This window comes from Prionailurus bengalensis, chromosome C1, assembly GCF_016509475.1.
Source record: "Prionailurus bengalensis isolate Pbe53 chromosome C1, Fcat_Pben_1.1_paternal_pri, whole genome shotgun sequence".
In the NCBI taxonomy this organism is placed as follows: Eukaryota; Metazoa; Chordata; class Mammalia; order Carnivora; family Felidae; genus Prionailurus; species Prionailurus bengalensis.
Window position 1 is genome coordinate 14,487,594 of NC_057345.1, and position 13,141 is coordinate 14,500,734.

Below are 13,141 nucleotides of genomic sequence, written 5' to 3' on the forward strand. Positions count from 1 at the left end.
GTCATGGAAAAGGTGGCCTTTGAGATGCACCTAAAGCGTGTGGATTTTCACATGCGAACAGGGAAGCTTCCAGGTCGAAGGGAGCTATTGTGCAGAGGGGTGACGGCTGGAAGGCAGCGGGCGGGGGCAGGTTCTGGGAACGATGGAGAGGATTAAGAAATAAGATATGGCTGGATCGATGAGGCTGGCAAAGCAGATGATACCGAGCTTGAACGCCAGGGTTTGGGTGGACGATAGGAGCTATTTGATGGTTCAGGGACAGAGGAGGGACGTGATGGAAATCAAACTGGGGGAAGATGAAGCTGGCATCAGTGGACAGGATGGGGACCGGCCGGACGATGGAGGTCCTGAGAGTCCAGTCTTAGCTCTGTGAAAGCGGTCACTAGTGTAGAATAACTTGTGTCTGCCTGCCGGTTGGCCCCACGTGATTTGTCAAGGGACCAGCCGTGTACCCAGGCTTACCGAAGGAAGGAATGGACGTTAAGGCAGCGTTTGGTTCTCCAGCCATGACACTGCGAAGAGCCCCAAAGAGGCAGGTGAATGTCCGTGAAATCATAATCGGACTCTTAGGTTAACTCGGGAATTCCAATGCGATTTGATTTCTAATCACTTACTCAGCCAGTTACTTAATCAAACGTTTCGTGAAGAGCTCTTGTTAGGGGTTAAGTGGGAACAAAGCAAGTCAGTCCAAAGCATGTCATCAGCATTGGAGAGGTAATCCAAGAAACATTCAGGTAACACAGTCCCTCCTCTAGCCTTGATAGAGCCCTATGCCTCATTTGTTCGTTCATTCGTTCATTCAATGAATTAATAATCCTAAAGCACTTAGAACGGTGCCTCGTAAATGCCAAATACTTAATAAAGTGTTAGCTGTTATTGTTATGGCCATCATTCATTCATTCGTTCATTCATTCATAGAACATGAATGCTTATTATGTGCTAGGCGTTATTTCGCGTACTTTCACAAATGCCAACTTACCGAACCCTTGCCACAACCCGCCCGCCAGGGAAGTGTCATTGTTCGTTTGGCCACATGTCAGCGCTCTTTTAGATTTCAATGTGCACACAAATCACCCGGGGGTCTTGTTAACCTATCGATTCTGCCTTAGGAGGTCTGCGGTCAGGTCCAAGATTCTGTATTTCGAACAAGGTCCCTGCTCCCTGAATTTCGAACGAGGTGCTGCTGCTGTCCCGGGCCTCCCTGAGCAGCAGGTCTGGAACAGACGCACTGTTGCTAACTGGCTGAGCAGAGAGGTGTTGACCAAGAACCTGTGATCTCCAGTCCAGGGTTTTTCAGTCCTTTCCCTGAGTCTGCAGCTGGAAATGAAGTGTGTGTACGGAAACATACGTGGAATTTAGACCCATTGATTCGTTCACCAGACATTTACTGATCAGCGGGAACACAGGCTACACCAGGTCCAGTCCTTGAGTTCCACTTTCCAGATGGCCACACAGCTGTCCAGTCAGCAGGTGCCTGTCTCGTTGCTGCCTCACATCCATCACGCCCAGAACATGACCTCCTTCCATCTCTCCAAGCCCGTTCCCCTCTTCCTGTGTTGCTCATTTATGTGGCAACGTCAGTCACTGTAAGATGTCTGTAAGGGCTTCGTGGTTATTTCTCAGCATATTTATTATTGACAATGCCAAGGAACCGCTTTCACTAGCCCAGAAGCAGTAGCCCCCACTGATGAAGAGAAATCCAAGTTTAAGCTGAATTTAGGGTTCCTCCTCGCAGCCTAACCCAAATGGACACCAGAGGGCGCCTCAGGACCACTTTCCCCCACAAATGCGCCCTGGCTCTTTCCCCAAATACCATTCATTTCTGCTTTAAGACCTGGTCTTCCCGGAGTCTTTACCAAAGATTGGCGTCATTCACGGCGGCAAAGTGCACATACCCCGCCCCCCACTTTGTTTTTACTAACACAGGACTTCTTCACCTTTCAAAGTTTATGATGATCATCCCTTTGATTTCTTCCTGCTCTTTCCTGCCCTCAAAGTGTTGAAAGTTGCATATAAGTCATGAAAAGGATAGGAGTGAACACGTATTACATATCTGCTGTGAGCTGCCCCCCGCCGTGTAATACCTTTTCACACGCTTGCCCGTTGAATGGGCACATCCCAATCCTGGCAGATTTTATCAGCATATTGTAGCTAGTGGAGATATTCTGTCCAATATTTAGGAGAATTTGGTGAAGTACATTGCTTCCAGGGTAGGCTGCATCCAGCGTGGGGGGAATCCTTTGGGGCATTACATTCCTCGTGGGTCCAGAGTCAGCCCCATGGTGGCTGGAGGCTGAAGTCTTTCCTCTTCCCCTCCCTGTATCAGGAGGCTGACCCGGCCTGGGCACCCTCCCAGCGGACCTTCCCTGGCCACTCTAGGCTGTCCAAGATGACAACCAGAGGGTCGGGTTGACACGGCCACAGCAGAGTGTCACTGGCTGCTACCACCTTGTAAAGAAACAGAGACACGCAGGCTGGGCGTGAGGCCGCCCCCTCAGGTGGGACTTCCCCTCTCTGACCCCTGGCTGCCTCTCTGTCAAAGGAAGGGTCTGGATAAAGTGATTCCAGAGCTCCTTTTCACACTTAGCCGTTCTGCTAATGGGAGGGATTTGAAGCCTGATGACACAGCGGGACAATATTTTTAGGTTGGTATTTTTCATGCTTCTCGCATTGTGCCATATGGCCAAATATATTCCTTCTGGAGATTGCCGTTATTGTGTTGGATAAGATTGTAGGATGTTAGAAAAAGAGAATCACAAAAACTTACTATAAGGGGAAATTAAAAGGGCAGAATATTAGAATTGCACGCAGGGGCCACCCATGTCCGATCTGTTCCTGCTGTGTCCCAGCGCTTAGCACGATACTCAAAAGAAAGGCTCAAAAAAAAAAAAAAAAAAAAAAAGGGAATGAATGAAATAAACTGTAAACTAATTAAATTGTATAATGATAGAATCTGAGAATCAGGGAATATTAGGATTACGGGACATTATTCACTTATTCAGAAGCGGAAACCGAGATCTCAGGGCTGGGTTATAGAATCTTCGGGGGGCTAAAGGGTCCCTTGGGTCCTGGGCACGGTGGCTGTTCCCAGCAAGGGGGAAGATGTGGCCCAGGAGGCCAGCCACGGTCCAGACCACAGTCTGGGAGCTCTCAGGGAGGGATGGGTTTGCAGGTAAGGAATTTTCCGGAGGGAGGGCTGGTGGTGTCATTGCTGCCCAGGCCCCGGGGCTACAGCAGCTGGAGGCGGGACACAGGCAGGAGGTGGGGCCAGGCCCTAACAGGGCGGCGTGGGGCCGCTGCACAGCTTGTTGGGGTAGCGGACGTAGCTGCGGTTGTAGGTGTCCAGGTTGCGGCGGAAGCAGAGGGCAGCCCTCCGGTCACACTCGCAGGTCTGACGCTGGCAGGTGGTTCTGCCGGCTGGCGGGACAAGGTGAGTCAGGGACCATGTGGCTCAGGCCTCCCGCTCTCCGGGGTCCACGTTCTCTGTCCCACTCTGCCGGAAGCCCATTGCCACCCGGGGCCGTTTCAGGGGTGCGTGAGAGTCAGGGCAGGGCGCGTGGGGGTGGGGGCGTGGGGGCCCAGGACGCTGGGGCAGGTGGGATGTCTGTGATGTCCGTTCTTCCTCTCCCAGGCCCACACATCACCCTTGACCCTCCGGCTGGTGGGGAGACCATCAGGTTCACTACCACATCCGCTCCAGCCTGGGGGGATTTCCAGGCAGCCCCTTCGCCACGTGAGGCATGGCTGGTGGCCGAATGAGGCCATCAAGCTGACAGGGGAGCCATGAAATGACAGCGACTCAGTCCCGAGTGGCCTGTGTGCCCCAGAGCAGCCTGGGCCCAGAATGGAGCCTGTTGGGACCGAAGCTCGGGGCCTGCTTGGGCCCTGGGCCCGTCTCTGTCTGCGTGGACAGAGCCCGCTTTTCTGGCATTTATCTTAGGGTGTGTCCCCACACCCAGCCTGGGATCGGAGCTGGCACTGGGGAGCCCCAGAGCCTCCTGTTCTCTCCACTGCCTCTGTCTGCCCTCAGTGGCTCTGGCTCCTCTCAGAAACGTCCAGCGTTCCTCGTTTTCCCCGCAAAGGTCAGCCTCCGCTTCCCACCAGGGTCCTGCCCACACCTGCCGTTCCAGCAAAACTGAGCATGGGAGGGGGCTTAATAGTCTCTCATCAGTCCTTTTGCATGGTTCTTGCTAGGAGCTGGACTAAGCTGGGGAAGTGAGTGTGATTAGCACCATTTTATAGATGAAGAAACAGAGGCTTTGAGAGGTTACACCATTTGCCTGAAGTCACACGGTGGGTAGAAGGTGAAGCCCTGAGCCTCCGTCCCTATTTTCCTGACATCTCCCCTCAACCATCCTCTCAGTGCTATCCCTGACAGGTGGCTGTTTCCACCTCACATGAACTGCCGGGGATGGGGAGCTCACTACCTGTCAGAGCTGTCTAGCTGAGTAGGTAGATGGCTGTAGGAACAAGGAACCGAGCTAAATCTGCCTCCGGTTGTTCTGGTCCTGGAGCTGCCCCTGCCCCAGGATAGACCTTAGCGATCTGAGCTGGCTTCTTTGACCCTCCTGGGTCTTTCTGCTGTGCCCCTCCCTCAGCTCCCCCTCCTTCCAGGCTGTTCCTGGTTTTGCATCAGGGACAAGGTTTGGGGCTCTGATGTGGGCTCCCTCCACTGGGCTGGGCTGCATGGAGCCCTTCACACGGTTGCTTGGGACAGGTCACTTCCAGCGGATCGGTGCTGGGGGCCAGAGGAAAACTAATTGGCCCACGTGGGCCTTGGATGTGGCCAAGCTGAGCCAAGGACAGCCCCACGGCTGGGGCGGAGGGGGGAGTCAGCCTTTGGAGAGGGGGTTTGCTGTCCCACATCGCAGCTCCAGATCTCTCTCTCTGGGACCGTGCCCTCGAGTCTCTGTCCTGGGGACCTTGCCTTGGACCTTGCTGCCCAGGCTTTGGAGCGGCCCTGTGAGGGCAGCTTCCCTGACCCGGCTCAGCTCTGCCCCCTTTGTTCCTCTTCCCTGAGGCTGGAGTTGGGAGGCCCCTGGCCAGGTAGGAGCGCCTGGGGCCAGGGCAGGATGCCAGGGGTCAGGGGATCTTTCCTGCGGGTGCCAGGTGAGCATCCGGGTGGAGGGAGGGACAGTCCTGTCTGCAATCCCGTGATAGTGGAAGACCCACCTCTCCCACATCTCTAGCCCAGGGCCTGGCCCCGATGAGGAGTCAGCGACCACCATCAGGAAGGGTTTCCTGTCTGAAGCCGTCACCCCTACCCGGCGTCTGGGGCGCTCCGGGGCCCTTCACTTACCGCAGAAGATGTTGTGCCTGCTGGCAGAGAAGAGATACCTTTCCAGTTTGGGTTCACAGCCCAGCTTCTCCACACGCCCATAGCAGCAGTCATGGGCATGGCAGCACCTGTAAGGGTCACGGTCAACCTGGGGAGGGGGGCCCGTGAGTCACGGTGGGCTGGATCAGGGGCTGCTGGGGGGCCCAGGGCTCAAAGGGGTCTCCAAGGAGAGGTCGGCCTCCACTTGCTAGGTGTCCCCTCCTGGGGAAGCCCCTCCAGGGGCTGTCTGCTCACCAGTCTGTTGGGTCCACGGGCCAGTGGGAGCCACCAACGCCACAGTAGCAGCCGTAATCATTGTACTGCAGTGCCGGCTTCCCCGTCACCCTCTCAATCATTACCCCAAACTGGACCAGGTTCCCGCCAGCCAGGGCCACTGTGGGCAGGGAGGGCAGAGGGCAGATCTGTCAGGGCCCCACCCGGGGCAGTCACCCTCCCCCAAGCCCCCTCAGATCGGAGTGCAGACACCTCCCCGGCTGTCCAGTTAACCCTCCCTTGCCGAGCACCTTAGCTCCCAACAATAACAGCGCTGATCAGTAACCGTGTTCCGGGCCATGCACCCCACCTGGATCCCCAGTGCGCACCCCGCCCCCCATGGCAACACGCCCAGGGCCCGTCCCGCTCTCCTCCCTCATCTCCAGAGCACCACCCACTCATCCTGCTTGTCCCCACCCCTGCTGCCCCCTCAAACGTCTCCCAGTAGGCCCTGAGCGTCTCCCCAGGGGTCAGCGCCATGCCCTCAGAGCACTCTGTCCCCACCAAGTCCCATCAGATGCTACTGGATAAGCTTCATGACCACCTGTGCTTCCCCCGAATACCTCCAGATCCTGCTGATACAGCAGTGGTGGGGGGGAGGGAGGGGCAGCCCACCCAGCAGGTTGGAGCCCAGAACGGAAGCTAATGGGGCAGGGGGTGGAGTGCAGGTGGCAGGAGACTCGTGTGTGCTATCTGGGGTTCCCACCAGCCCCTTTCCTGTGCCCTCCCGGGCCACGCAGCCTGCATCCCCCTCCAGCTCCCCCCCTAGCTTGTGCTGGCTCGGGCAGAGCTGGCCTGGCCATGACCCACCACACCCTCCGGGACCTCCGGGGAGCTCTGTTCCCGGCTGGGGAGAAGGGGGGTGGGGAAGGCCACATAGGTCACTTACCCAGGAGGCAAAGGAAGGTCAGAAGAGGGGGAGGCTTCATCCTTGGGGGGGGAGGGGAGGTGAGCAGGGGGCAGAGGAGCAGGGCTGCAGGAGAAGGATGTGAGCGGGGTGCCTCTGATCTCAGGGCACCTCCCCAATTAGTTAAATACTGGGTCCTGTCCACTCCCCATCATTAACCCCTGAATACTCAGTGATGCAACCGCACTTCCAGGTCTTTGGCCAAGTCCCCAGGGGGAGGGGCCGGCCTGGGGCCTGTGGGCTTTGCTTCCAGGCGGTTTTAGGGGAGCAATCTGTAGCTCCCTCTTTCCAGCGCCTTTCCCTTCACCTACCCCTTTCCAAAACTCACGGTGCTAGCTCCCACCGCCTGGGCTGTGAGCCAGGGGTTGCGCCGAGGGCTTTTCATTCTTGGCACTCTCCCTCATCCCCATTTTACTGATGCAGCAACTGAGACCCAGAGAAACTGAGGAACTTGAGTCCGCATGGCCAAGTCTGTCTGTTTCCGTGCCGCTAGCTACTCGGGCGTGCCCTCTGCTCCCTGTCCTCTACCCCGGCCACCAGGTTACCCGGAGGGACAGTGCCAAGAGCCGCTGGACCCCTGGGAAGGCAAGACCCTGGGGACCTGCAGGGCCATTTGTCCAAGATCGGATAGGCCGGAGGCCGGGAGCTCAGCCAGCTGAGCTTTGGGATTTTTCTTCATTGTTTTTTCCCCGGGCAGGCTCCAGCTTGTTTGACGAGCAGTGAAAACGCTCCTAGAAGTGACTTCTGTCTCCCTAGATCCCCAGGCAGTGGGGCTGTAGACGTAGGCTCTGTCTGCGTCAGCTGGAAAACCACATTCCAGCAGGGACTGGAAACTTCTGTCCTTTTGATGTTATCTTAGGGGCTGAGTTGGGGAGATGGTAGCCCCTGGCACAGCTTGTCCCCCACCGTGAGCTGCTGTCCCCACGGTCAGGTCAGAAGGTGGAGGCCAGGCTTCAGGGCTTGGCTAGAGGTCAGGGGGATGGATGGAAGAGGGGGCCCCGTCCTGTTGTGGTTAGCAATTTCAAAGTCCCAGCGGTCGTGGGCTCACGAGTGGCCTCGTTTGCTGGCTGCTGCCCACCCCCCTGAGTCCACGCAGGCAGAACTGGAAGCAAGGTGGCCCTGTCCTGGCCGGTGACTTCCTCCTGCCCTGCCCTCCCCGTTCCTGGTCTGCAGCTGGGATAACTTGACCGGCCCCGTCTGTTTGCACAGGACCTGGGAGCTGCTTGATCTGCGGCCTGGTCGTCCTGACTCTACCACTTGTCCCACGGCCTTAGGCAGATCCTTTGCCTTGTGCGTCACCTCAGCTTTCCTATCTGTATTATGGGGATGGAAGGCATCCCACCCTTGCCTCTTTCCTGGGAGGATAGGAAGCACAGATGCGAGCAGGCAGCTAGCCTCCCCCCCACCCCCCCCCCCCGAGTATTTACTGTGCTCTTTAGGCGAGATCTCAAGCAGCCTTCAAATAGCCCCGTGACGCCTGTGCCCTGATCATCTCCATTTTACGGAGGAACAAACTGAGGCACACATCTAAATACACGGTGAGCCAGAATTTGGGTCCAGGCAGTTCCAAGGGCTTACCTAGTGCCTCCAGGAGGGGGGGGGGGGGCACAGTGTCTATAGCACACACAATGCCTGTGGCGGGGGGCACAATGTTTTAATTTCTTTAGAATCAGAATGACAGGAATCCAGCCTGGATTCTCTCTGTCTTCCTACCAATGCGGTCATAACATTTGCTTTTCTTTGCTTTTCTTTTTTTTTCTTCTATTTTAACGGAAGAAAGGGCCCACGAAAGCATAAGTCATGATGTGACCAGGCAGTAAGGCCTCCCCCCTCAGGGGCTGATCTGGTGCGGAGGCCGGAGGCCGGGTCTCACTCCGCAGCCAGGTGAGATGCCCCCACACACGTTCCCTGACACCCAGGGAGGTGGGGGGTACCACCCTGGGAGGGGAAGAGACGGCTGGGTGGCGGGATCTCTGCCAGTGAATCCAGATTAAAAGTTTTTAACGCAAGTGTAAAGCCGGGTAAACACTGACGTAGTTGGGCTGCAGGCCTGCCCGCGCCCCTCCCATTTCCTGCTCCGGACTCCTCCTTGGAACTCATCCTCCTGGACAAGACGGGGTGGTGGGGGTGGGCGGCCAGGGAGGTGAATGCCCCTGGCCAGGGTCACCCAGCAGCTGTGAATCATGGTCTCCAGAGAGGGGGCTCCCCTTTGCTCACCATTGCCTTTTGATTTTAACAAGGGCACCTCCTGACAGCCCCTGGCTCCTGGCCTGGGTCATGAGAACCCAAACGGTGAGTCACTGAGGAGCCACGTCTAAACAGCTGAAAATGAGCTTTGATTCCTGGGAGGTTTGGCCCCCAGCCCTTCCTGCAGCAGCATAAGGGTGTTCCCCGGGAAGGGCTGGGTTTCTGAGGCAAGTCCTTTGGTGAGCCATTTTGACTCCCAGCCTGGTCCGGATGGGGCCCCTACCGGCCCCTGCCCCGTGTGTACCTGGGGCAGCAAACCAAGGACGGTGGGGCCAGAGCCAGGCAAGGAAATCCCGGCAGGCTTCCAGGCAGTGGTGTCCTCATCTGAGGTTTGGGGGGAGGGGGCTGCGGAGGACTCGGATATGGAGGAGAGTTTCAGGCATTTGGGAAATACGGGTGGTTTTCACACAGTGACGCAATGTGGTTGAGCGTGCCGGGGCGAGATTAGAACCTGAGTGTTTGCCCTGCCGCTCAGGGCCTGTGTGACCTTGGCCAGCCCCATCACCTCCCTGAGCTTAGCTTTGTCATTCATAATACGCGGATCATTAGAACCACCTTTGGGAGTTCGGGACCAGACAGAAAGGAAACGAAGGGTGTCAAGTTCTCCGCAGGATGCCATGCCCATGGGAGGCACCCACAGGTGCCGGGCCCCTCCTTCCCTTCCTCCTTCCCTGGCCAAAGGGGCGACTTACCCCTCCTGGGGCGTATCAGTGCGGCCAGGCCAGGGCCCCAGCCCTCGTGCAGGATGCTGGCCCCCGCTCGGCAGATTTTACCTTCCTTGATGAAGGGTGGTCAGCTGGGGCTGAGGAGAAGGAACAGAGCCCAGTCTCGAAGCAGCGTCTTCTTTCTCCTGGTGTGAACGTGTTCCTAGTAGCTTAGAAGCCGTCACCATCATTGTCGTCACCTTAACAAAAAAAATGGCAAAACCACTACCATTTGCTAAGCTCCTGATGTGTGGCAGGCGCCATGCTGGGGGCCCTTCATCTGCTCGGTCTTGTCACTTCCGTTGCTTCCTCAGAGCCCGAAGAAGCCCGCAGACCTCTCCCAGCAAAGCGGGGGTAACCTCATTCCTGAAAGGATTCGTTGCCTGTTCAGTCAATAACCTATACTGAAGACTTCCTCTGGGCTGGGGATTACGCTGACGAGCGAAAATACACTGTGATTCCTGCCCTCATGGAGCTGACAGTCCAGTGGGGAGACAGACCTTAGTAATTACATACGGAAGGGAAACTTGCAAATAGGGATAAGTGGTTTGACAGGATGTTCCATGGGGCCATGCGAGCATTTATGATGGTGTCTGATCCGGGCAGGGGACCCGCAAAGACTTTTCTATGGAAGAAGAGACTTAGCAGGGATCTCAAGAAGTTAGCTGGGTGAAGAGGAGAGCAGAGAGAGTTTAGGTAGAGAGACAGCCTGTGCAAGGGCCCTGTGGTCTGAGGAACATGGATCCAGGAGGGGCTGAAAGGGGGCTGGGGTAGCTGTGCTGTGGCGGGCGGGCCTCCACGGGCATGATTCGCTGGGAAGCTGACCTCGGGAACTTGACCTTCTGTTCACCTCACGGTATGCTTTTTCCTTGAGCATGCTGGGCAGGTGGTCTAGAGCTTACAGAATGCTGGAGAGGGCCCCAGAGTCCCCCATGAGGAGGAGAGATCACTGGTATTTTCATCCCAATGGGGGATAAGCTGGGGGCACCTGAAGCCCGGGGAGACTCGTCCCTCCACTGGAAACAGGCTTTGTACAGCTGTGGTCACACAGTTGGGTTCTTCCCTTTGTGATGGAGAGTAAAGAACAAGACTCCTTGGCGTGGGCCTGTTGTCATCTTTTATAAGGTCGCCAACGCCAACGTCCTTGTAAAATGGCACAGCCGCGCCTTGTTGGTCTTTGTCCAGGGAACAATGGAACACCAGTGAAGGGTTTTACACCGGGAGGCATCCCTGCTCATATCTGAGTTTGGACCAGATGGTGCTGGCTGCCGAGGGAACCAACAGGAGGGGCAACAGCAAGGAAGAGAAAAGCCCACTTAGCAGGTGCCGCCGGCTCGGGGATCAGGTGACAGGAGGGGCTGGGCTGGGACACACTGGGTAGTGGTGGCGTCTGAGGGATGGTGAGAGTGTTTCGGGTCAGCGCCGTGTTCACCGAGCCTTCATGGGTGCGGGGGTCATGGGGAGGGACAGGAAACAACAGACACTTGTCCCGTGGAACTCTGCCCCAGGCTGACCCTAGGAGGTAGAGGGACCGGACGACTCTGGGGCGTAGGGACACCCACATAGGTGTGGGCGGACGCCTTGTGCAGTACAAGAGCCCGTGCGTTTTGCTGGGACTTGTGTCGGGGGCCATGTCAGCCCCCTGGCCACTGTGTGGGACCCCTTTGCTCCCGAGTGCCGCAGGGTCCTGGCTGATAGGGTGCCCTAGGCTTTGCATCCAACTTCGTGGTCAGGCTGCCTGGCTTTACCACTGGCTAACTGGATACTCTCGGGCAAATGGCCGCACTTCCCACGGTCTCAGTTTCCTCACCTGTACAATGGGGATAATAATAGCACCCATTTGTGATATGGTTGGGAGTTAGTCAAACAGTACCTGCAAAGCACAGTGGTTACAGCTATTGTCAACATTAGGAGCACTCGTCCTAGTTAACGTAGATTTGTGGGCCTCCTCTACAAAACCCCCTCCTGCTTGGAACCCCCTCCCCATCCCTTCTTTCCTGGAAGCCTCAAGAACCTGTTCTGGTTGGTGGCGGTCAGGCTCACCCCTGATGCTTGAATGCTTGTGGGTCTGGGGCAAGAGTACATGTGAGGGTCCCCACACCGTGTGTCTAAATATTTTAAGTTTTCAGTCAAGTCGCTAAAGTGGGAAATAAAGTATGTTCTATCCTTCTATCTAAATATACTTTCCCGGGGCGCCTGGGTGGCTCAGTCGGTTGAGTGTCTGACTTCGGCTCAGGTCATGATCTCACGGTTCGTGAGTTCGAGCCTCCTTTCCTAACAACAGATTAAAGAACATATGGAGAGCCACAGTTTTTGTATGACTGGAAGTCAGAAATTAAGTCCCAGTCGCTGGAGTTTAATTATTATTGCATGTGTCCGAATGACTCATAAAATAATAGACATACACACTTCACAAATGATTGCATCTTTGTTCCATAAAATTTGTTTTTCTTGCTTTCATTTTAACAACATCGCCATTACCTTCTAATCAAATTTTTACATAATTTTTGCTCTTCTGACCATAATGACCTAAAAGATTTTTTAAAATGTACTTGTATTCAAAGTGTATAAGATCTGTGTTTCATTAAAAAAGTGAATCTAAAGAGAAAAATTGAAATTATTTTGTTATGTTCTCAAAAAGATTTCTCTCCTGGGGCGCCTGGGTGACTCAGTCGGTTAAGTGTCTGACCCTTGATTTCCGCTCAGGTCACGATCTCACAGTTCCCGAGTTCGAGCCCTGCTTGGGATTCTCTCTCTCTCTCTCTCTCTCAAAGTAAATACATAAACATACTTTTAAAAAGGGTTTTCTTCTAAAATACTCTACACTCTATTAAAATTCATAGGCAAAATATAAATTATCGCTAATGAATATATAAAATTTAAAAGAATTTGAATGAAGTTCACTCTTGGGAAGTATTTTCGTTGAAATTTAATTACAACTCGCCAAGTATTTGTTTATTTATGTATTTATCTGCATGCTTATTTATTTATGTGTTTATTTATTTATTTTGAGGGGGGGAGGGGCAGAGACAGAGGGAGAGGGAGAATCCCAAGCAGGCTCCGCCCCGTCATCGATCTCACGAACCGTGAGATCATGACCTGAGCCGCAATCAAGAGTCCGACGCTTCACTGACTGGACCACTCAGGCGCCCCACGGCCAATTTTTTTTTTTTTTTTTAGATTAAACTGTTCGCCATTCCAGTGTTCAGTGTCATGTAGCCGCCAGTGAAAGCGTTGCTATCATGACCCAATGTTATGTGTCCACCCGCATTATATACATTTCCGCGTGATATGCATTGTGTGATACGGCCCCGTGTTCCTTAGTCGCCCTGGGAAACTGAGGCCCACAAGCGGCTCCACACTGTGGGTTGGAAATGACCAGGCACAAGGAGATGGGCGAAGTGACATTTGCTAAGCAAGACCTGGAGTGTCTCTGAGAGGAAGGGTCTAGCAAGCTGACCCCTTCCTCCAACGACCATGTGACCATGTGGCTGCAGTGGGGCACACAGCCTTCCGATAGTTTGACCCAGGTGCCTTTTGTTGCCAGGACAGGGGGCACGAGAGGCCGGGAAGCCGTTCACGGGGCTGAAAGGTGTTAGTTATGAGAACAGAGGAGAGAATTATAACCAAGGAGCCGAGAGGCCAGAAACAGGGCTGACCCAGTGCTGGGTGCCTGGCAAGGGACAAAGGCAC

The 13,141-nt window shown here is 55.1% G+C and overlaps 1 protein-coding gene across 1 annotated transcript; it reads right to left on the minus strand.

Annotated features, from left to right (window-relative positions):
* Window positions 1-2,921: 2,921 nt before the first annotated feature.
* Window positions 2,922-7,022, minus strand: LOC122479555 (group IIE secretory phospholipase A2). Its single transcript, XM_043573390.1, has 4 exons — window positions 6,480-7,022; window positions 5,573-5,711; window positions 5,300-5,406; window positions 2,922-3,417 (listed from the first exon to the last, which is right to left on the minus strand). Exons 1-4 carry the CDS (start codon window positions 6,517-6,519, stop codon window positions 3,275-3,277), a joined length of 429 nt encoding a protein of 142 aa, XP_043429325.1. The 5' UTR covers window positions 6,520-7,022; the 3' UTR covers window positions 2,922-3,274.
* Between the last annotated feature and the right edge of the window lie 6,119 nt (window positions 7,023-13,141).

What these genes read in the sequence shown, in the direction of transcription:
- LOC122479555 (XM_043573390.1), bottom strand. Translation starts at nt 6,519, where the DNA reads ATGAAGCCTCCCCCTCTTCTGACCTTCCTTTGCCTCCTGG. An exon ending in CCCGTGGACCCAACAGACTG is followed by an intron (nt 5,407 to 5,572) that starts GTGAGCAGACAG and finishes TGACCCTTACAG; the next exon opens with GTGCTGCCATGCCCATGACT. An exon ending in CAGGCACAACATCTTCTGCG is followed by an intron (nt 3,418 to 5,299) that starts GTAAGTGAAGGG and finishes TTGTCCCGCCAG; the next exon opens with CCGGCAGAACCACCTGCCAG.